The 23,789-nt window shown below is 41.0% G+C and overlaps 2 protein-coding genes across 2 annotated transcripts; both read right to left on the bottom strand.

Annotated features, from left to right (window-relative positions):
• Positions 1-945: 945 nt before the first annotated feature.
• Positions 946-6,684, bottom strand: LOC135521218 (PR domain zinc finger protein 13-like). Its single transcript, XM_064947149.1, has 4 exons — positions 6,511-6,684; positions 4,907-5,038; positions 4,690-4,810; positions 946-2,414 (listed from the first exon to the last, which is right to left on the bottom strand). Exons 1-4 carry the CDS (start codon positions 6,682-6,684, stop codon positions 946-948), a joined length of 1,896 nt encoding a protein of 631 aa, XP_064803221.1.
• Positions 6,685-16,955: 10,271 nt separating this feature from the next.
• On the bottom strand, positions 16,956-23,545 carry LOC135521217 (glial fibrillary acidic protein-like). The gene is made up of 11 exons (XM_064947148.1): positions 23,325-23,545; positions 20,771-20,930; positions 20,173-20,322; positions 19,856-19,975; positions 19,668-19,763; positions 18,863-18,997; positions 18,655-18,765; positions 18,368-18,478; positions 18,036-18,160; positions 17,460-17,903; positions 16,956-17,289 (listed from the first exon to the last, which is right to left on the bottom strand). The coding sequence occupies exons 1-11, from the start codon at positions 23,543-23,545 to the stop codon at positions 17,196-17,198; spliced, it is 1,767 nt and encodes a 588-aa protein (XP_064803220.1). The 3' UTR covers positions 16,956-17,195.
• Between the last annotated feature and the right edge of the window lie 244 nt (positions 23,546-23,789).

Below are 23,789 nucleotides of genomic sequence, written 5' to 3'. Positions count from 1 at the left end.
GCGTCCTCAGAGGAATTCAGAGGACACCCCATTTGAAAAACGTCTTCAAACGGAAGTAATCTTAACTTCAACTGCACAGGAAATATAGAGACGACATCCTGATAACCCTGTCTACAATGTAGGCTAAAAGTGGAATATCGAATTATTCATTAGTGCACTAACCATGGCAGTTAAAAGTGGGGGGAAAGCCTAATAAATCAGTAGGCTTGAGTTTAGACTATATATTTGAGTCAAGTTACAAACCATTTCAAAGTTTTAAATTACATTTATTAAAAAGGAACAACTCAATGAACAAGAGGAAAACATTGTCAATATACAGTATCACTTATGAACAAACATACAACACTTTTTCACTGAGCAGTGAAATATCATATTCTTAGATTTGTACATGATATGGTGTTTAAATCAGATGTTATTTTTTTACTATAAACAAGATCCTTAAATAATGGATTGGTACTAACTGTTATAAATATTTGCTGAGCCTTTTCAACTTTGCCCTAAAAACAATTAAATGCCCTCGCAAGAAAGTGCAACATTTAAGTAATTGTAATTGAAATGAATGAAAAAGAAATAGCAGTAAGTGTTTTAAAGTGCAGCCGACCTCTATTCGGGGAACATATTGGCTACCAATTAGCGTATACAAAAATAAATTCACTATCATCAGCTGTGATATTATACAATTCTGAAATCATACTGCCTATACTTTGTTCCATCTGAAACGAATAGGACATTGTTGTAAAAGAAAAAGCTCATTTGAAAATTGTCTAGTCCTAATCTGATTTTTTTTTTTGTATTAACAATTACAGTTTCAATAGCTTTAAAACATACATAAATAACTTTCGCTCCTTGGGGAAATCATAAGTTACGCAGAAATATGTACAGGTAATCTGTAACAGTTTCACAAAACATTATGCCGCCTTTGCCATATTCGTGTCAAAATCTCAATTAATCATCTATTTTACTGGATTCTTGGTCGCTCTGATCATCGGTGAAGCATACATCAACGTCGCTGTCATTGTCGCTCTTTTGCTCTTGATCCTCGAATATGCCCTCGGTTTTGTCCTCAGCTTTTTTGATTGTTTGTCCAGGGTGCCTTGATTTGACATGACGCTCCAAATCCCTCCGGCGCACCAGCACCTTGCCACAGAATTCGCACCTGTACGGGGTGTTCCCTTCCGCGTGCAGACGGATGTGCTTATTCAGGTTGCTGGGGTCACCGAAAGGCCGAAAACAAACTTTGCACTTCAACGGTTTGTACCCTGTGTGAGTTCTCATGTGAATCTTGAGTCCGTATTTCCGAGAGTACAGTTTACCACAGTAAAGACATAAGTGTCCCTTTTTGGGCTTCCCTGAGCCTGTGTTAGTAGTGGGCATAGAGTCGAGCCTGGTTCGGTTCTTTTCAACGGCTATTTCAGACAACTGTTGAGTGTGCATGGCTATCTCCCTGTCAATGTTGGTAATTGAACCCAGGTCTTGGTTGAGTGCAGGTGCGCCAAAGTAGGACATTGTCTCCGGGTATTTTAGGAGATTGCTAAAATGGAATTTCAGTGGGTAGTATGGTGAACTATAAAGCAGCTCGCCATTGTACACGGTGAATGGCATGAGGGGGATATTGCAATCTCCATTATATGGCTTGACGCCATCAAACTGAGGCAGAGAAAACCTCTCAAAATGGAATCCGGAGGACATCTGAGAGTAGCGCGAGGGGGACAGTCCAGAGTGCATTCGGCTCTCCACGTGCTTGAAAGCCGATGTCTCCTCAAAATTAGGTATTAACGGAAAACCCCTGATGGTGTTTGCGCACGGGACCACGGGAGATGTAGAATCTAATGGATGGACGCACTTGGAGGGATGGCTTCCGGTCAAAGGTTCATTCAAGGCTCGCGTTGATTTCATGTTCCCCATGAGTTTGCTGAAGCCTAGTCCATTATGCTTCCCATTAGTTTCCTCTCTGTAGACGTCAGCCGTGGGGACCTTGGATTGGCCCATGGGCTTGAATGCAGAGCGCACGCCTGGGTGGAACCCCATGTTGCTCAACATTGAAGACGTTGCGCCATGGCCCATGAGATGTCCGTGGTTTCTGGCCGAGGTAACGCTCATGTCAAGTGCTCTGTCCTGCTCCTCAGAGCTGGGTTTCTTTGATACGCCAACTTTGTTGAGGAAAGGTGAGGAAGACACGGTCCGTCTGACAGAGTCTGAGATGGAGGTGTTGTGGCCGTTCCTGGGCGAGGCGGAGGTGTAGGGAATGTCCCCGGATTTGGGTGACCTGCTGAAGCTGTCTGTGCTCCTGGCCTGCTCGCTGTTCACAAAGCTCCGCCCGTTGCTCAGAGCGCAGTGGAAATGGACGTGAGCCTTGAGTGTGTTGGGATATTTAAATATTCTCCAACAGTACCAGCAAATGTAGCGTTCTTCACCTGTAGAGAAGCAGAGAGACACGAAGTTAACATCGATGGGTCTCCATATTCCTGAATCTCCCCACTTCTGTCAATAAAGCACTTTCAATCTTGAACATTTTGTGTTACTACACATTTCTATCTATTGCTTTGTGAGTGTAGAAGCCTATTATCTGGTGCTTTATGACTTATGTTCCATCTGCAAATGCTCCCAGTTGCCTATTAGAGTAATCTCAAACTGTACTGTTATTTTGTGCCACATGCTCATCTTTACCGTTTCTTATTTTAATGTTTTAAGTTGAGATGAATCTACTCGTTTCCAATGGGATTCATGTTTTGAATAGGCGACAGAGTATATTAACCCTATCCACCTCATCAAACGTGAGCAATGACACAAGTTGAACAATGGGAGGTCAATTATATAGATGTAATGATTTTGTAATCCTTATAGTGCTGTTGTTTATCATCGCCATCAAAAGAGCAAACGCCCCGTCCAATCTGTCGCTCCGAAACCAATACGTTGAATAGGGGGACTTTCTCTGTGCTCTTTCCCGTAGAAGTGACAGCAGCTGTTGCTTGAAATCGCAAATCGCCATAGACAATAAGGCTGGCCCATCTGTTAACGGCAAATAATAGGACGCGTATGTCAAGGAGCGCCCGGTGTATTGGACTGAGAGCAGCAGAAAGCGCTTCGGCACAAATCAGGGCAATAAACATCCCACATAAAAGTTAGCATTCATTAGGCAACAATACCGTATGTAGCGAGCTAATTTACCGTAAAGCACCTTTTTTTTAAATTCATTTGCTTTTGAGTACATGAATATTAATGAGGCGATGACATTTGTTAACCTCTGTCCCCATATGAATTACGATCATCTGCTTTGATGATTGTTAAAACACGCCTATCCCTGCTTTTAAATTGCGGGTTTTATTCCATGTGCCTGTCACTGTAATTGGTGTAACAGTCGAATATAATTTTGGTAGGCTATATCTTGAAAATGATTGTCAGGCCCTCCATTTATCATGGCCAATTCATCTCAGACAGAGTAATTACTCTTAGATTTTTTTTTATAGATAGATCCAAATAGGGTACTATTGCTTGCTTCATATATGGCACCCCTAAAGGTTCTATATATCATCCCTTAAGGGGTACCATATATGCAGCAACCATGGAACCCTTTTTCGTTCTATCCAGAACCTTTTTTTTCTAAAAGTACATTTTAACTTTTTAATGTAGATCGGTATTGGTATTTGGTATTTTATTAGGATCCCCATTATCTGTTGTAAAAGCAGTTGCTACTCTTCCTGGGGCTCACACAAAACATGAAACATAATACAGAATGAAATTGCAAATCTGTGAAAGAATTTAGACAAGGCATTATAATTGAATCTAAACACCGTTATCGAATTTTCCTGAGTAGTCGGTATCCGTTAGGTGTAATCTGATTAAAACCGGAATATTTTGCTGGTGACCATATGATTAGGCTATAATTCGACAAGCCTACAAACCCATGGCGTCGACGCCACTGTTTGAATATCCAGATAATATTTTTTGGGGGGGAAAGTTGTTATTATTATTATTGTTGTAATTTTCTTGTTTATTACACAACGAAGCTTAGTAGTTGGTGGTTAGGACTATTGCTGGCTGTTTTACACATTTACATTTCATTATTGAATTGTTTATAATGAAATTCTGTCAAGCCTATTTATTTAACAATACCATTTAAAATGTTAATGTAAATAAAACCATCAAATTAACCCGTAATCGAAATGTATGCTCTGGGGATGCACATTTGTCAACCGTGAAAATATAGGCCTGCAACCTTTCCACAGAAATGGATTATAATAGCTGGACGCCAAGGTTTGGACAGTCACTTAACTGTGCAATGATGGAACTCACAAAATGTCAATGGCAGTAAGCAGCATCATCAGGACTATACTGTAGCCTAATCCATGTCTATTTAAACTTTGTTTGGACAATAGCACAGTTGTTAGAGCGTTGAGCCAATAACCGAAAAGTTGCTTGATCAAACCCCGGAGCAGACAAGATAAAAATCTGTCGTTCTGCCCCTGAACAAGGCAGTTAACCCATTGTTCCTAGGCTAACATTGTAAATAAGAATTTTTTCTTAACTGACTTGCCACGTTAAATAAGAATAAATAATGATACATGTGGATTTCGATCGTGCATAAATAAGCGCGTTGAAACAGCCGCAAACAAATATCCATGATCTATTTTTGGCTATTTTTTTCATTGTTCTGTATGGTATTACAGGGTCATTCTACAGTGTTCTTACCTTTCTCGTCGTGTGTTGGAGTGGCAGTGGTAGGGATGTCGTACCACTGAGCCAGAGTGTTGGAGTACCACACACTCAGCTCCTCGCCTGCTGGGATCTCCGTCAGCACACGATAGAAAATCTAACGTAAAAGAGCAACGTTCGATACATGCAACTAACTGTTTTTAAATCAAATGACTTGAGCTTTATGCATTTTCAAATAAAGCACAGTACTGACCTGCCCACTAGGTAGATCTGAGATAGCCTCCAAGTTCTGTTCTTGACTGTTTCTTGCCGCCCGGATACACCCAATCCAGTCTGGCACAGGGCAACCTGATTCATCCACGATTTCGCCCCTCAGCAGCCGAATCTAGATCCACAACATGGATAGTTCAACGTTAGAAATGATGATACTAAGACCTAGCATTCGATAAAATCACAGCTCGCTAAAAGGCCGGCAGCCGCAGTTTATAATAGTTTATGAATAAATCATAAACAGAGTTTCATATTTGATATTGTGACGTCACGCATGACTGCAATTGGCGCAAGAAAAGCTTTGTGTTTCTTTTGCATAGGCTTAGCACATTCAAGGCTTTAGTTTTAGAAATATTGGTTTATTAAATAGTGAATTAATTGTTTGTAAATATGATTGTTGCTATGCCCAATGGCTAAATGATAGGCCATAGCCTACCTTGAGGTGTGCCAATGCGTTTAATGCGTCTTTATCCGCTATGTTAACCAGCGGTGATAATTTACCAGGGAGAATGACACATAATTGAGTTGATATGGGAAACGAATTTGAGAAGTGTCAAAGGGTTCCTAAACTGTTCAAGCAAATTAAAGATTGAAGCGTGACATTTGACACGGAGATTGCACCTGATGCATCACATGACGCCCAGGGGGATGCATTTAGCCGCATCAATCACAAACGACGACAGCAGGGTGTAGGCCTATGCCTATATTTATAATGCAGTTATAATGTAGGGTACTTATCTATTGGTTTGTTAAGGACCATAAACTCACCAATAAACAATTAGCCTGTATTTAAAAAATTATGAATATACATGAAATGAAAATAGAAATAGCATCCATTTCTGGTAGTTCCATATTGTATTATTAACGAATTTTATTTTAGATGTTCTATCCATTTCTATATACATTTCTATATATTTGAGCATTTCTTATCCATATTCTTATTTTATACCTCGAGGCTGCGGTCTATGCCTTAGCATAATTCCACGGCCGTAGTGCATTAAAATGAAATGGCTAATTTGAATAACTTGCCTACTAGCCTGTGAAATTTAAAGTGGAGGAGGAAATGAAATCTCATATAGCACCCCAGGTCGCCCTATTAGGGCGGTTAAGTAAAGGCACAGAGTGACAAGTCGTCCCACTAATATAACTCAATTATTTCCAACCTGACAGCACGAACCAATTAATAACCGAAGGCCCAATGAACTTTGACAGGTCTGGTTCAAAATGTTATAAAAAAGATCACTGTGTCTCCTTTACCTGCCCTGATAATTAAATGTAGGTCCTTATTAAGAAAGAAAATAATGTTTTTGAAAGTCATCCATTATTCATATCAGTCTTATACATAATAATAATAGTAATATTAATATAGGCCTAAAAATGATAATGATTTTAATGGAACAATTTGTCATTAAAATAGGATCATCGTTATTAGAATGCCACTGTAGACATTTTTTTCTTCCGTTAGTTTGTAATTCAATTCGGAAGCCTGCAAAGATCATCCTACGAAAGCAGAATTGTAAAAAATGAATTTTTGAAGATAGAAATAATTAGGAATAAATCTTATTTAATGCCATGATAAAAACGTACCTTTCTCTTGGTTACGACCTCTTTGCGATCAGTAACGTATTTCCCTAGTTTGAAGACGCCAGGCACCGGTCCTATCCGCAGGCCGGCCGGGATGCTGCAGTCTGCAAACACACTGATAGCGGATGCCCGAGTTGCTTGCATGGCTGGCTCTCCGTGCAGTGGTTTGAGAACCATGAAGACCACGCAGTGACTGATTGAGACAAGAAGGAGTCACAGAGATGAGGACAGGCCAATCTCCGCCCGCAAAGTGATGCGGTGGCGTATGTGATCAGGCTTTTCTAATGGAGCAGCAAGGTACCCCCTCGACACATTAACGCGCAAGGGCGAACAGTATGCGCGCGGTGTGAGAGAGTTTGGCTCTTTCGGCAGCTGTGGGGAGAAAACGGGCTGAGATGGTCACATGGAGACTTTCCCTCACTTCTTGCACATAATGAATTGCTCCAAAAACGGCCAGGAGACAATGGGCCAGGCGACCTTCCCATCCCCAAAATCCAATTTGTCAAGGGCAGAGAAAAAAGAGTGCAGAATCAAAGGTCTGGAGCTACCATTAATCCTCAGCATGTGGCTTTGTACCCCAGACAGCTCCGATATTTTAACTGACAAATCCACTGTATAATTTCTCCATAAATTCTCCCCTTTTTATTGTTCTTTTACAAACCAGTTTTTGGAAATCAGTCACTACTTTAAATCTACTTGGTTGCGTTATTTTGGGTTTATATACTTCAAAGCTCTTTATTATCTCCGTTTGGCTGCATTGTGTGTCCCTAGTTTAACAAAAGGAGCAGGAATGCTTGGAAGACTTGTTAACTTCTATTGACTCCCGGCGTGTGCCGGGTTGAGATCGGGCAGGTACCAGAACCACCAGAAAAATAGCAACAGCTTTCAAAATAACCACCATCTTATAATTTCACACTTGTGGTTTTCTTGTCACGAATTCAATCTGGACGTTTTCATTCAGCTGTGACATGGCACAACTCAGACCTTCGTAACTTTGAGTTTAAGTTGCCACAGTTTTAAGTTTGATCATTAAATTTCATCCAATTATTTATTTCAAATAAACCTTATTTTAAGATGATTAAAGTTTTTTTTAATTAATCCTTTATTTAAGCAGGGAAGTGACGTTGAGACTGGTATCTCTTTTTCAAGTGAGCCCTGATATTTTAAGAGCATATTTTATATTTTACATTATTATTTCATCACATGTTATAAACTTCCATTTTGTTTTCTTTTTATTGATACCTTCAAAGACGAATCAATACATTAGGCAATAAACCATTTCATTTATGCCGTGTTTTTGTTAGCCTACTATTTGTATTAGATTACTGACTATTGGATGCTCAAATCCTCTGAATTAACTTTCAGTGTTTTACGTGGGAAAACTTCACTAGTTCTACTTATAAGCTACAATAGGCCTGCCTGTATTATAAATACTAGTATATTAGGCTGAGTAAGCTACAATAGGCCTGCCTGTATTATAAATACTAGTATATTAGGCTGAGTATAGGCCTGCTCAGTATTTTGTACAGCCTAAATTCCATAGACGATGGAACAAAAATGTATAGGCCTATCATTATTTGGCCTACTTAATTTCACGAAGTCAAGTTATGTGATCTCGAAAAAGTGAAAGAAACCTTCCGTCGCTTTTTCACCGCAGGTTTTAAAACTGCCCTTGATCATCTGTTGTGGAAGTCTCAACAGAGGGCGAGATAGTGAGAACAACAACCTGTGGGCGATAAATTCAGGCCATGAACATGACCTGCTAACCTCTGCCCTGGCGACTCTGGGATGACACTGCGCCATAATTGAGGGGGGCAGCGATGGGGTCTCTCTCTAGCCACGTAAAGGTATCCTACTGCTCCATTCTGTAAGGCTTCCTTTCTCGCAGCTTCACGAGTCAACGAGCGTGAACGACACGCGAACAATTTCATCAATAGGCGTATGCAAAGTCCGGCTGTGCGGAGGGTTATTTATTAATGTTGCCATTTGTGACTGGTTCCCATCCACCCGGGAATAACGGGTCCGTCCTCCAAATCTCTCACACCAGTCGGGCCGATTCTCATTCTCATCCTGTGGCTCAACGTCGAAGTTCTCAAAGTGAAATTAATTATTCTCAGAGGGGGAACGGGAGACATTTCCTTTCTGTTTGCTAACCCTCGAAAAGTAAGGGTGAATCCCATTCCAATGCGCGCACTGAAGCACGGTGAACAGTCAAAGGCTCGGTGTCAGACGTGAAAGCAGTGTTCGAAACAAATGGGATGGAAAATTAAATGAAATTAAATAGCTTGACCGTCGGTATTGTCCTCCTCTTTTTAAAAGACACATTAATTACATGGTCTCAGCTTTATTCGAGAACAGTATTGCGTAGTCAATCACAATATTCCACAAAACCTTACTTACTCTCTTAACGAACTTCGCATCTCTTTAATGATTTAAAATAACCGCCATTGAAGAATTGGAACTTGAGTGGAGGGAGACGTTTTTATAGGATTGGCCTATTTCGCTTTGCCCGGGTCCTCCAGATTAGAGTGCCAGCACTTCAATTTTACAATCCCATCGTAATGTGGGGTTTTGATTTAACATGTTGGCCCTTAATGAGCCATGAATGTAGAGGGATAACCAGTGTGTAAAGCTGCGCGGTTACGGGGACCAATGCCCCACCAGGGAACTCAATTCATGCTCCTTAACTACCCGAGAGTGCCAAGGGTTCAACACACATTCTTCTGGACCGGTTACAATACCGTTTCAGTCCCACCGGGCTCCCAGGAAAAATAAGTAGACCATAAACTTAGCTCGGGCCTTTTCAAATGACCAAATCATTGTTCCATTTAAATTTAGCCTGATAGGTCTTTTTTTCTCCCATGTATGTGTTGGGTAGAGGGGGTAGCATTGCATTTTACGCACAATGTTTTTTATATTTTGTTATTTAACCTTTATTTAGATTGTCTCTTTGATGCGTATTGCGTTTACTATAGCATTTTCAATGTAATATCGTTGGAAAGTGGGCAAAAGTGCAAAGATAAGACCAAGTTTCATACTTCATATCATCATCAGTTTCACATTATTGGCCCCATGTTCGGCTAACTGAAATAAGGACATTTTGTGAAATATGGTGGCATTCTGATACTTTTCCGACCTTCATTTATAGTGTAGCAGAGGTGTCACGAGGGGTGTCAAGCACCACACAAATCTGAGGGGGCACAATTAAATCATGTGAGGATGGCTGGGAGGTGGTTTGAACGGGGGCTAGGCCACGTCCATGAAGTGGCAAATTTAGCATTTTTCAAACACCTGAAACACACATTTCCTGCAATCTATAGCAATAATTATTATGCTTAATTCTTCTTCATATCTAACCATACATCTTGAGAAAATAAATATGGTTATCTGCATCTCTGCTAAAATTTGGGTAAAATATTGAAATCTGCTTCACAGCCTTCATTCAACAGCTTTCAATTAACAACTTTTTTTATTCAGAACATTTGGTAATTGGTTACTTTTCCAAAGTCTACCAACCTTGGGAACCTATCTGGGCAAGCTACGGCCAACTTCATAAAAGTGCTAGGTGGCTAGTAGTATTTTATATATATATACACAGTACCAGTCAAAAGTTTGGACACACCTACTCATCCCAGGGTTTTTCTTTCTTTTTACTATTTTCTACATTGTAGAATAGTACTGAAGACATCAACAATATGAAATAACATATGGAATCATGTACAACGAAAAAGTGCTAAACAAATCAAAATATATTTTATATTTCAGATTCTTCAAAGTAGCCACATCTTGCCTTGATGACAGCTTTGCACACTCTTGGCATTCTCTCAACCAGCTTCATGAGGAAGTCACCTGGAATGCATTTCAATTAACATGTGTGCTTTGTTATAAGTTAAATAGTGGAATTCCTTTCCTTCTTAATGTGTTTGAGCCAATCAGTTGTGTTGTGACAAGGTAGGATTGGTATACAGAAGATAGCCCTATTTAGTAAAAGACCAAGTCCATATTATGGCAAGAACAGCTCAAATAAGCGAAGAGAAATGACAGTCCATCATTACTTTAAGACATGAAGGTCAGTCAATGGGGAAAATTTCATGAACTTTGAAAGTTTCTTCAAGTGCAGTCACAAAAACCATTTAGCACTCTGATGAAACTGGATCTAGTGAGCACTGCCACAGGAAAGGAACACCCAGAGTTCCCTCTGCTGCAGAGGATCATTTCATTAGAGTTACCAGCCTCAGAAATTGCAGCCCAAATAAATGTTCACAGAGTTCAAGTAACAGACACATCTCAACATCAACTGTTCAGAGGAGACTATGTGAATCAGGCCTTCGTGGTCAAATTGCTGCAAAGAAACAACTACTAAAGGACACCAATAATAAGAAGAGACTTGCTTTGGCAAAGAAACACATGCAATGGACATTAGGCCAGTGGAAATCTGTCCTCTGGCCTGATGAGTCCAAATTTGAGATGTTTGGTTCCAATTGCAGTGTCTTTATGAGACACAGAGTCGATAAACGGATGATCTCCGCATGTGTGGTACTCACCGTGAAGCATGGAGGAGGAGGTGTGGGGGTGCTTTACTGGTGACACTGTCAGTGATTTATTTAGAATTCAAGGCACACTTAACCATCATGGCTACTGCAGCACTCTCTACAGCAATACGCCATCCCATCTGGTTTGTGCTTAGTGGGACTATCATTTGTTTTTCAATTGGACAATGACCCAACACACCTCCAGGATGTGTAAGGGCTATCTGACCAAGAAGGAGAGTGATGGAGGCCATCATTGTAAATAAGAATTTGTTCTTCACTGACTTGACTAGTTAGATAAAGGTTAAATAAAAATAAGTCAATAAAAATGGAGTTCTGCATCAGATGACCTGGCCTCCACAATCACCCGACCTCAACCAAATTGAGATGGTTTGGGATGAGTTTGACTGCAGAGTGAAAGAAAAGCAGCCATAAAGTGCTCAGCATATGCGGGAACTCCTTCAAGACTGTTGGAAAAGCATTCCAGGTAAAGCTGCTTGAGAGAATGCCAAGACTGTGCAAAGCTGTCATCAAGGCAAAATATATATATATATATTTGTCATGTTTACAGGACAAATCTAATGCTCCTGTGTCCCCTATGGGTAGGGCACCTCTGGCATGGACTATAGCCAGGTCCACTTGGGGAACAAGTGCATTTTCACAAAGAGCATGCTTTAAAGAATTGAGCAACGTATTTCCCTTCGTAATTGCACACCTCAGGCATAGCCTATGCCTTTTAATGATAATGATGTTATCATGATTATGTTTTTCACTTTTAGGAAATTCCACAGGCTTTATTTAAATTTGCTTTGCCATCTAAAACTTGGAAAATGCATGCTGCACAAAAATGGTGGACCAGCTGCTTTACTGATAGGGGATGCGGGTGGGACATACTGACTCGTTTGAATAGTAGGCCTAATTATGCTTGTATGGGAGTCCCACCAGATGACATGATAGGGATTCTAACCCAGACTAATATTCAAAATCGCATTAAAGAGTGGCGAAATAAGTGGCAACTGATTCGACGCTGATCATGCGTGCTCTCATTTTTAAACGCCCTTTTTAGAGGGCCGCTCCATTTCAGTATTCAGTCCTCAACAAAGTTAGCGCCGGGTTTTGAACCAAATTTCCCTGACTTTAACTCACTTGTCTCGGTTGAGGAGACCCGGATAATGGGGTAAAAAGTTGTTTGAATTGAAAATTTGTTTCGGTGTACCTTATAAATTCATACCCTTTCTCACTCGACCGCCTCAGAATGAAACTGTCACTCTATTCGGTTTTCTCTGCGCATTTAGTACGAGCTCTGTTTGTGAAGTTCATTCCTAGGCAAACGTATTCAGGGAGGGCTCCCGATGAATAGTTCGGCGTGTCAGCCGCCCCTAATGGGGATTAAGGCACTTAAAACATATTCAGAAAGTGACAGAAATTCACACGTTTCAAAGAAGTCAAACCTTTGTCCTTCCGGCACACTCATAGCTTTATGTTCAGGGTATAATTATGAAACGTTATGGAATTTGTTGAATGTTTTGTGTGGAATATCCTGTAGCCTATGTTGGGCATGCACGTTTTTCGCTGTATGCATGATGTGTAACGTGTGTCGTAACATTGGCTGCTTATCAAAGGTAGTAACTAAAGCGCATTCATTTAAAAAAAGTTGCACTCACTTGCTGCTCTCTGCGAATTTAAAAATAACACCACTAATTATATTAGGAATTTAATATGTATATTTTCAGCATTTTCTTATTGGGGAAATAATAAAGGCTCTCAATGAAGGTATAGAGGAAGTCAGAATAATATGATATATTCTTGGAATTGTAAATCAACAAGGAACGTGCGTCTGAGTAGCCTACAGGTATTATGTTATTATTTTATTCTCATAGGCCTAAATGTTAGTTTAGTTTCCATAGGCCTAAATGTTAGTTTAGTTTCCATAGGCCTAAATGTTAGTTTAGTTTCCATAGGCCTAAATGTTAGTTTAGTTTCCATAGGCCTAAATGTTAGTTTAGTTTCCATAGGCCTAAATGTTAGTTTAGTTTCCATAGGCCTAAATGTTTTAGTTTCCATAGTTTTTAGTTTCCATAGGCCTAAATGTTAGTTTAGTTTCCATAGGCCTAAATGTTAGTTTAGTTTCCATAGGCCTAAATGTTAGTTTAGTTTCCATAGGCCTAAATGTTAGTTTAGTTTCCATAGGCCTAAATGTTAGTTTAGTTTCCAAAGGCCTAAATGTTAGTTTAGTTTCCAAAGGCCTAAATGTTAGTTTAGTTTCCATAGGCCTACATTTGACTGATTTGACTGACATTCATTTCTTAATTTATCGTACAAGGACTATTAACAACCGTTTTTATGTTGTGGACACAAGCGTATGGCCTAAAATAATTAATGAATAGAAAATCCATCGAGTCTATTGTTAAGACATAATTTGGGGAGAAATATGAGTATTTACAAAAAAGTGGGATCTTTATTTTTCCACTCACAATGAGAACCCTCTTCCTTGCTCGAGTAACAACTAGGGTACATTTCGAAAAACGTCAATATAGCCTACCTTTGCCCTATTAAATGGATTAGGTCTACATGGGATATTATATATTTCAGTTGAACATGCACGTGTCAATATAAAGGGTGTAACAAGGCCTATAGTAAGGCCTAAAGTATTTATTCTACTTCAGAGACATTCGATTAATATCAAAGGGCTTTTGCTTTTATTTTTCTATTTTTCAGACATTTCTCAAAGCCGGTCAAATTCAGGGGACTTTATTCCAAGAGCATGATTTATAGGCCTATAACAAAGTTATTGCAGTAAATTTGCATACGTATAGGCTACTTCAATTTATTAGATTTAGTCTACTTTTTCATTGCCATTCTACACAATAACTGGTTGTTAGTGGACTAATATTTATTTTATGCTATTTCTACTGAACAAAACTATAAAGGCAACATGCAACAATTTCAAAGATTTTACTGAGTTTCAGTTCATATAAGGAAATCAGTCAATTTAAATAAACTCATTAGGCCCTAATCTATGGATTTCACATGAATGGGAATACAGATATGCATCTGTTCACAGATACCTTAAAAAGCGGTAGGGGTGTGGATCACCGCCTCATGCAGTGCTACACAGATCCTTCGCATGGAGTTGATCAGGTTGTTGATTGTGGCTTGTGGAATGGTGTCCCATTCCTCTTCAAAAGCTGTGCGAAGTTGCTGGATATTGGCGGGAACTGGAACACGCTGTCGTACACTATCATCATCTTAAACGTCAACCCAGAGCATCTCAAATATGCTCAATGGGTGACATGCCTGGTGAGTATGCAGGCCATGGAAGAAAGAATTGTGTTCAGATCCTTGCAGCATGTGGCAGTGCATTATCATGGTGAAACATATGAGGTGATGGAGATGGATGAATGGCACGCCATTGGGCCTCAAGATCTCGTCATGGTATCTCTGTGCATTCAAATTGCCATCGATAAAATGCAATTGTGTTCGTTGTCTGTAGCTTATTCCTGCCCAAACCATATCCCCACCACCAATGACATCATCAAACCGCTCTCACACGACGCCATACACGTGGTCTGCCGTTGTGAGGCAGGTTGGATGTACTGCCAAATTCTCGAAAACGACGTTGGTTTATGGTAGAAAAAATAGCATTCCACAGCTCTGGTGGACATTCCTACAGTCAGCATGCCAAGCACGCTCCCTCAAAACTTGAGGCATCTGTGTTGTGTGACAAAACTGCAAATTTTTGAGTGACCTTATATGGTCCCCAGCACAAGGTGCACCTGTGAAATTATCAGTTTCTTGATATGCCACACCTATCAGGTGGATGGATTATCTTGGCAATGGAGAAATGCTCACTAACAGATATGTCAACATATTTGTGCACAACATTTTTGAGAAATAAGCTTTTTGTGTGTATGGAAAATGTCTAGGATCTTTTATTTCGGGTTATAAATCATGGGACCAACACTTTACATGTCGCGTTTATAGTTTTGTTCAGTATATATGCTGAATGTTTAATATGTTCGATTTTCAGCAAACGATGGAATGTGCTTGACATAACCATGGCTAGCTCCCGATTGTGCCTGCAGGCCTATGGCTCTTTCTTATATCTTAATTATATTGATGATACACTGCATCCCATCATATTGATGAAGGCTATTTTTCGCCGTTTTTCTATTTCACAATGCACATTAAGGAGCGAAGAAAATGTAATCTAATGATATGAATCAAGGCCAATCAGAGTTAACGTCTGTCTAGCTCTCTTTCTCATTAGAGCGCGGAATTGACAGTTCTAGGTTCAACTATAATCTCCTGTGCACTTCTACCGGGAAACAACGAGAGAGCGAGAGAGAGTCCTGTATACTGGCTATTAATTGCGCCTGTGTTTCGGGTGGGATGAGCTTGTGGAAATGATGACCAAGGGACATAGGCGGCTATTGATTAATTCGATATATGCCATCTCTTGGATGCTCCTGAATCATCCGGATAATTGCTGCATTAAAATGATTTGAGCTGGATTGGAACCTAATAGCCTACACATAGCTGACGTTCGTATTTTACAGATGCATTTGCGTATTAATGTAGGCCCAGCAGGTTTTTATTTGTGCTTGACTTTACAAAAATATAAATACAATTAGACCCTCCCCTAAGTGATCCAAAAATGCTACATATTTTCGTTCCTGATTACAAGTTACTACATTCACACATGGTGTCATGAAATACATCACTTTGAGAGAACAAAGCGAAGTATCGATTGATCTCAGCTACCACAGGCCTTGTTCTTCAGGTAATTGGTATATTTTTTATGTAATGTATATTTTTCTTTAGAGAAACAGAATCAGAGAGGTGCATTGAGAGGCAAATACTATATATTAAAATAGATGTTTTTTCTATACCCATAGGCCTGGAAATCTGCTCCATACCTTCTCACCTTCTCAAAAAATCTTCCTCTGAACATTTTACTTATATTTATCTTTTGTAGTTTACCTAAAATCATGGCAAAATACTCTTTATTCTCCACAAACAGTGGCAACTCTTTATTTTCCTTCACTCCCACATTGATGTTATAGGCTTCAAGGAATGGCAATGTCAAAACACACCCTGTCAATGTAGGCTTGTATCAAAACCAGCAATGGGTCTCTACGTTTATCTTGAACACAACTAATAGTAGGTGAGTGAGTACTTCCAGATCCACTGATGCTACAATTCAATAACACAAAAGACCCCAGGTGTATTTGCATATATGACTAGAATCATGATGCTATTCTGATATAGTACTACCGGTGTTCTCATCTCAGTTGTGTTGTATTTGAGTGGATTGGTGTTGCATGACCTTTAGATGCTCCGATCTGCCTCATGCTGTTGGTCCTCTCCATCATGGGACCCTAACTGTGTTTGGCATGTGCTGACGAGACCCAATCGCTCCCGATCAGTGGTAGATGGAAAAGGTGAGGATATGGATGGAATGGGGACATGGGACGCCTGTGTGCCTTCGCTTCGCTGCAAGACTGAAGCTGTATGATGGCCCCTCGAGAGGATGTCAGGGCGAAGGACCCCTCGGGTGACTCTCTTCACTCACCCTTCACTTTACCTCTCCTTCACTCTCTTGTTGCTCTATCGCACCCTGCCTCTCCACACGCTCATGCAACCCATAGGCCTAGTGTGCAGAGCAAGGACCACCTCATATATTCAATGTGAGTGGGAGAGCGAGTGAGAATTTGTGTAACATGGAATGTGTGTAATTTAACTTCTCCATGGTACCATATCGATTGTGGTTTTCATTGTGCCTTAGGGGGATGTCACAAAAGCTTATATGGAAATGCATTTCAGGATAACATTTCCTATGATTCATTGTGCACAAAAACATTATGTAGCCTAATAACTAAACCAAACTAGACAATGTAATGAATGAAACACCAGGAATTGAATGCCAAGAGCTTTATTTGCTGCTTGTTGAGTAGCTGTGTAAGGCACACAGAGTTTCTGAATATGTGGTTCAAAGGCACATCACAAGAGCTGAAGGGTACTGCTTGACTAGGTTGCAGGGTCATTCATGGTCTCATGTCTTGGTCAAAGGTCAGAGACCAGACATGAGCCGTCAGTGCAAAGCTCCAGGGGCATGAGGGGTTAAGGGGTGAGAGGAGGTCACATGGACATTTACGCCTATTCCTCGTCCGAGTCGTCGGCAGCGCCAGAGATTATGTAGGTTTGCTCCTTTGTGTCGCTTTCCAGTGTTTCATCCTCCGATTTAACTGTTCTAAGGGAAATAAAAAAATTACCTGGTTAGAATAAGTTTCTTTACAAAAGACACAGTGTGAAGAATTTTCATTGTGTTAAACATTCTGACCTAACAATGTTCTGTCCTAACAATGGTCAATGATAAACCTACAATACTCACATTATTGTTTAAGTGCAGGTTACTTTTACCTGATGAGCACCGTCCTCCTCTCCGTCATCTCCACTGCCTGCTCCTCGTGGGAGTACTCCATGGAGGTGCCGTACCCATAATCACCTGCACCTTTTCCCATGCCTCCTCCATTGCCTCCAGGACCCATGGCTCCAGCACCCATGCCTTTAGCACCATTGGCTACAGCACCAATTCCTCCACCAATGCTTCCAGCTCCACCCCTGCCTCCTGCACCCATGCCTCCATCTCCCATCCCTCCGGCACTCATCCCTCCAGCACCCATTCCACCTAAGCTTCCAGCTCCACCAATTCCTCCACCCATTCCTCCACCACTGCCTCCAGGTCCAATGCCTCCAGCCATGCCCACACTCATCCCAGCGCTCATGGAGCTTGAGCTGCTACTCATTATGGACATGGTCCCAACCATGGTTGTGAGTCGCAAGTCCTCACCCTCAATCAGCTTCCTATGGAAACAGAGAAAAGTCGTATCAATGGATCAGAATCAAGAATATATGACATTACCACAAATTTGCTCTTCTAAAGGTTATTTACATGCTCTGTATGATCCTATCTAAATCCATTGCACTAAACCTCACCTGTAAGTTGTGATCTCAATCTCCAGAGCCATCTTCATGTTCAGAAGGTCCTGGTATTCACGCAGGTGCAGAGCGATTTTAGACTTGGTGGATTTCAGCTCCTCCTTCAGGGCCTCAATTCTTGCCTGTGACGTCAAAAGAGCCAGCTTGAGTTTGCACCTTAGTAGGCTACAGATGAAAGGTTTAACACCAACCTTTCATATGTACCCTACTTGGATTTGAACTGTGTACAATCAATTCAGATATTTAATGGTTGAGTTCTGTAGTAAACCGGACTAAGGTAAGGGTCATGAATAACTGGACCCTCCCACCTTCTGATCGAACGTGCTCACCTGAAGGTCCTCCAGCTCTTTCTTGTACTTTTCCTGTGCTTCACGAATTTGTGCCTCCAGAGCCTCATTCTTGGTCTTCAAAGCTTCCAGGCCACGCTCTTTGTTTAGGATCTTAAAAAGGTTAGGAAAAATACAATACAAATGTCTTTTTCATTCATATTTTGATTGAGGAAAATATCCATTGCCATAGGCTACAACACTTATTTGGATATAGACTCGATAATAATAGTTAACGTGTCACATTTTACAACCATGTAGGAATATCTTTATCAAATAGCCTAACTTACATCCTTCTTGGCGCCAGCAACTTCTTCCCTGACACTTCGAACTATATCCACATGTTTCGTCGTCTTGTTGTTCAGGTCTTCAAATTTACTTTTATACCAGGAATCCATTTCCTATAACATATAGGGGCCATGAAACACATATTCTGGGGTCATTAAACACATTCACACCTTGAAATGAATGACTCCAGTTAATTATAAATAGGCCTACCTGTAAATTCTTTGCCGCAATTTCGTCATACTGAGCTTGGATTTGTTTGAGAGCGCCTGAGATGTCGGGGAGGTCATAAGCACTCTGGGCTGAGGAGTGGGCAGCATATATCATTTTCAGTAGCTCTTCAATTTCCTGAGAAAGAAAAAAGGTTCAATTAAATGGTTAAAGGGGACGGCAGGTAGCCTACTGGTTAGAGCGTTGGGCCAGTAACCGAAAGGTTGCTAGATCGTATCCCCGAGCTGACAAGGTAAAAATCTGTTGTTCTGCCTCTGAACAAGGCAGTTAACCCACTGTTCCTAGGCCATCATTGTAAATGAGAATTTGTTCTTAACTGACTTGCCTCGTTAAATAAAAAAGATGATATCGGCCTACACAGTAAAATCGCAAGAGTTAATTAAACTCTTTACAGATTGAATTTGTTTAGAAAAAATGTATGTTTATTATCAATGTACATGCAAAAACACATATTGAAACAATATAAATAAAAGAAAATCTGCCTGCAACAGCGCATGCTGGGAAATATGACAATGAGGCCCCTCCCACATCTGTGGAAAACTCCATAGATTTAACTCCCTTTCTCTGGTTACTCTTAATGGAGTTAAAAGTACTCCATCCCAACAAACTCAAGTTATCAGCACAGGAAGCATATCACTCTCTTGAGGGTTAAGATAACTCCTCCCCCTCAAAAAATGTAACACTGTGATTTCAACTATCCTTGATTTACTGTTTATCATTTTGTATATTAGCTAGAGTTGGTATAGGTCGGTCCAAATCAATCAGTGCGCGCTGTAACGCGACCTACCGCTTTGTGCACCCTCTGAAGGAATTCAATCTCCACCTCCAACTGCTCGAGCTGTTTCTCCAGGGCGATGCGCTGAGAGGTGGCTCTGTCCACATCCTGAAAACCATATAGCGGCACACAATGGCGTCAATGGCACGTTGATGTTTATTAGGCAATTTTGGCTAACAGTGATTAAACAGCCTCTTTACCGGACGGAATGCTTCGATCTCCATCTCGGCCCGCCTCCTCAGCTCAACTGCCTCCTCGTATTTGACTTTGGTTATCTCCAGTTGACCTGCCATGGCCTCTTTGCCAGCTAAGGCTTGGTCCTGTAAACCAAAACATATTAACCTTTATTGTGGTATAAAGGTAACAAGCCGATAATAACTTATTGGCTGTGTCAGCCGTGTCACCATATTGGACTCATTCCAATTCTCTCTCTCCTCCTCTGTGTGTGTGTTTTCTGTGAGGTAAACAATAAAAAAGGTGACAGTGATGACGTGTGGATTAAGCCATTCAGTCTCACCCGCTGCATTCTCATCTGATCTGCAATCCTCTTCAGATCTCTCAGTTGATCCTCATAGAGTTTGCGCAGGCCCGACGGCTTCACGAACCGGTTCTGGATGCCGTCAATCTCCATCTCCAACAACTTGTTCTGCTGCTCCAGGGACCGAACCTTTTAAGAGAATGACAATGGCAGGGTATGAATTATCATCAAATTCACCAGGGCTCCTCACTTGAATATGCTCGCTGCCCAAATACGTGAGAATAATGAGCGACTCCGTCTCCACAGCCAGAAGTCTGCATGCCTGTATGGCACACTCAAGCAAGCGTAGTCTAATTGGACAAATTCCATCAAATAAACATTGTTCCTCTACTTATGGGCGGCAGAATATCGCACAGATGTTAAAGAATATTGGCTGTGGCACTGAGGCAATGTATCCGGCCAGAACCCACACACAATAGCACATCCATGTGTGAAGAACAGCTATGTATAGGCTATGGCTTACTAGAAAGTTGTCTATCTCTAATATGAAAGGCACAAAAACAGCAAGTTCATCCCCATATGTTGTGTCAATTAGTCTGTGCGCCTTGTGTGTGAGCAAAGCGTGGTGAGTGCTTACCTTCTCAATGTAAACAGCAAGTCTGTCGTTCAATACGACCATCTCCTGCCGCTCACCACTGCGCGTGCTGAGGAATACTTTGTTCTCGGCAGCAGATGCGTCCAGGTCCACCGGGGCCCCGTTGCCATAGCCCACACATGCCAATGTTCCCACATTCCCGCTAAAACGACAGACAGTTCAACACTCACCGCTTGACCTGGAGATAACTGACATCACTTTGTTATTCTGTGAACGTCAAGACATAACGTCAACATTAAATGTTATTGCCACTTGCATGTCATATCAGAGCCACATGGTTGATCGATGGCTTGTCACAATCTTTTATTAATTTCCAGGTGCCACATTTGTTCCTACTCTGATGTCAGATGCAAAACAATGTTTTGGCTGGGCTGAAGACGTCTATATCCATCCGCTAATACTGGACTAGAAAAGGCCTACTTTTTGTGATACAAAAACAAACAAAACAATACAGTAATGTACATTGACATTAAGTAGTTTGTAAAGATGGTAAATTAATACTTCACAAAAAGTGGTTGTTTTCCATGTTATTGATTATTTGTTTGTGTATTTCCCATAAATTTGCACCTTTTGATGTAAATGTTTGATGAATAGGGTTTTGTTCTTTATTGATTCCATTAGAATGACAATTGCAGAGAAAGGGGCAGGGCAACAACTCTTACACTATTGAATCCTGCAAAATACTTTTCTTAATTATACAACTTTTTTGTCTTTTTTTTATTTTTACAAACCGTAATTTATAGATTTTTTAAAATTCAGATTTTTCAGGGGGTGCTGCAGCACCCACAAATCCCACAGCTATGGCCTACAGCTGTTACAAATTAAAATAATTCATTTGAATAAAATGTTGTTCTCATGGATGTGAGCTATTTTGCTGTTTTTGAAATGTATTGAATTTAGTCTCTTCCAGTGTTTAGGCCTACCTACTTATTTATTTATTGATCCTTAAAACCTCAAATTCACAATAATATAAAGAGTTGTAAATTATTTAGATGCTAGTCCTGTAGGCTAATTGTTATGTGGGAAATTGACACAGGCCTTACTTTTTGACAACTAAAAGTTTCTCTATTCGTTTTAATCAACTGATGCCTTCGACTTGCATCAAAAATACATTCAGAAATAGGCTGGTGCTGCACAATAAGAAACAATTACAACTGTGCTTTGTGTAAGAGAGGGAGAGGTGGTGGATTATAAATTGTCTGTGGTTCCACTATCTAAGAGTTCATTTGCTTGATGGTGTTTTTAATTGCTTGATAACAATAAAGGTCGCCCATCAACTCTGAAAGACAGGCTTGTCTCTAGCGCTATTAGACGGGAAAATGTATTTCACAGAGTGAAGGAGAATTCAATGTGTTATGTCTGTCAGGAAGTCGTCTTTGAGTCATCTGCCAGTAAGGAGACAAAGTGGCTTATAGCCTAGAAGAGCAGTAAGAGGAGGGGAGGTACATACACTGTTGACAGCAACATATCATCTATCTTGTACTGTAATAACTGCCTGTGTTTTGGTGGTAATGTAAGTCGCTTTCTGTAAATTCACAAATAGAATACTTGTGGTGTATCAACAGTGTGTAATCTCGCACTTTTCTCTTTAAGATGTTACCTATATTTTATTAGCTGTATCTATATAACCTCTATTACCCACTACTATGCCAAACCGAACCATACTGTGCCTTACTGGGCTTGAACATTTGAGTAAAGCCACAGATTGGACAATGAATCAGATATTTCACAGGATGTGTAAATGTGTAGCATCCGGTCGGCGTTTCCACTCACTACCAAATATGGTGATGAAAGGGAAAGGGGGATACCTAGTCAGTTGTACAACTGAATGCCTTCAACTGAAATGTGTCCACATTTAACCCAACCCCTCTGAATCAGAGAGGTGCGGGGGTGCTGCCTTAATCGACATCCATGTCTTTGGCGCCCGGGGAACAGTGGGTTAACTGCCTTGCTCAGGGGTTGAAGGACAGATTTTTACCTTGTCAGCTTGGGGATTGGATCCAGCAACCTTTCGGTTACTGGCCCGACGCTCTAACCACTTCTTTTTGACATTCTACACATTTTCTCCTCAATGAAACATTTGATCTTAATGCAGTTTTCTGTTTCCAAAACTAGAACCTGTAACAAACAGAGTGGACCACGTTTTGTAGACTTTATCCTTTGGCCAAGTTTGTAAAAATGGCATTGTTTAGAAGGAGTGCATGGGCCAATTGAGTTACAGTATTGCACATAAGCACTTCAGAGAGTAGGCGTTCCCTGATATATGCAAATAAATGCTAAAATGCGCCAGTAGGATCTCGCTAGCTCATGCTTGACTCTGCCCACCTCCTTGCTTGTTCTGCCCACTATGATAAATTTGCTCCCATTGGAAACGGCAGGCTCTGCTCTATCTTGGGTTAGTTATAAAGATCTTTGGTATAGCTCTAGCAACTATGGTGGATGCAGAACCAGGCCAGCTCAGTACAGCTCAGTTTGGCTTAGTTATGTGAAAAGGCTATTAGTGTACTTGGTGTACAGGGTGGAGTGAGTATCTTACCCAGCCATGCGGGCGTTACGTGAGGTGGAGACAGTCCTTCTGCCCATGGTCTGGGCCTGCATTCTGCTGGCTCCGGCACTGGGTGAGTAGTTGGCTGACTGGTGGCGGTTAACTCTCCGGGTCGGGGATGGGCTGGACACCCTAACCTGGTAGGAGGATGAGCTGCTGCTGTCCTCAAAGTGGCGTCGGTAGGACGAAATCCTCTCAGGGCTGCGACTCATGTTGGCGGTTGCTTGGGTTTGCCTTTGTTCTCTGGAGTTGGTTAGTCTTCACCTATGGGACCTCTGCTGCTTTTGATGTGCACTAGCTCCATCGCCTGAGACTCTTTATAGTCCACACGGCCTGGCTTAGCCCTGCCCAAAGGCATGGCCTGGCCCAACCCAACACATGAGCCAAGACCTCTGGAATCTCTAACCTCAGCACCACAGTGGGCCAGACCTGCCATGACATTCAGACATCTGCCAG

The sequence above is a fragment of the Oncorhynchus masou genome, chromosome 29, assembly GCF_036934945.1.
Source record: "Oncorhynchus masou masou isolate Uvic2021 chromosome 29, UVic_Omas_1.1, whole genome shotgun sequence".
NCBI classification, from domain to species: domain Eukaryota; kingdom Metazoa; phylum Chordata; class Actinopteri; order Salmoniformes; family Salmonidae; genus Oncorhynchus; species Oncorhynchus masou.
This window is presented reverse-complemented; position numbering and strand designations above follow the sequence as displayed.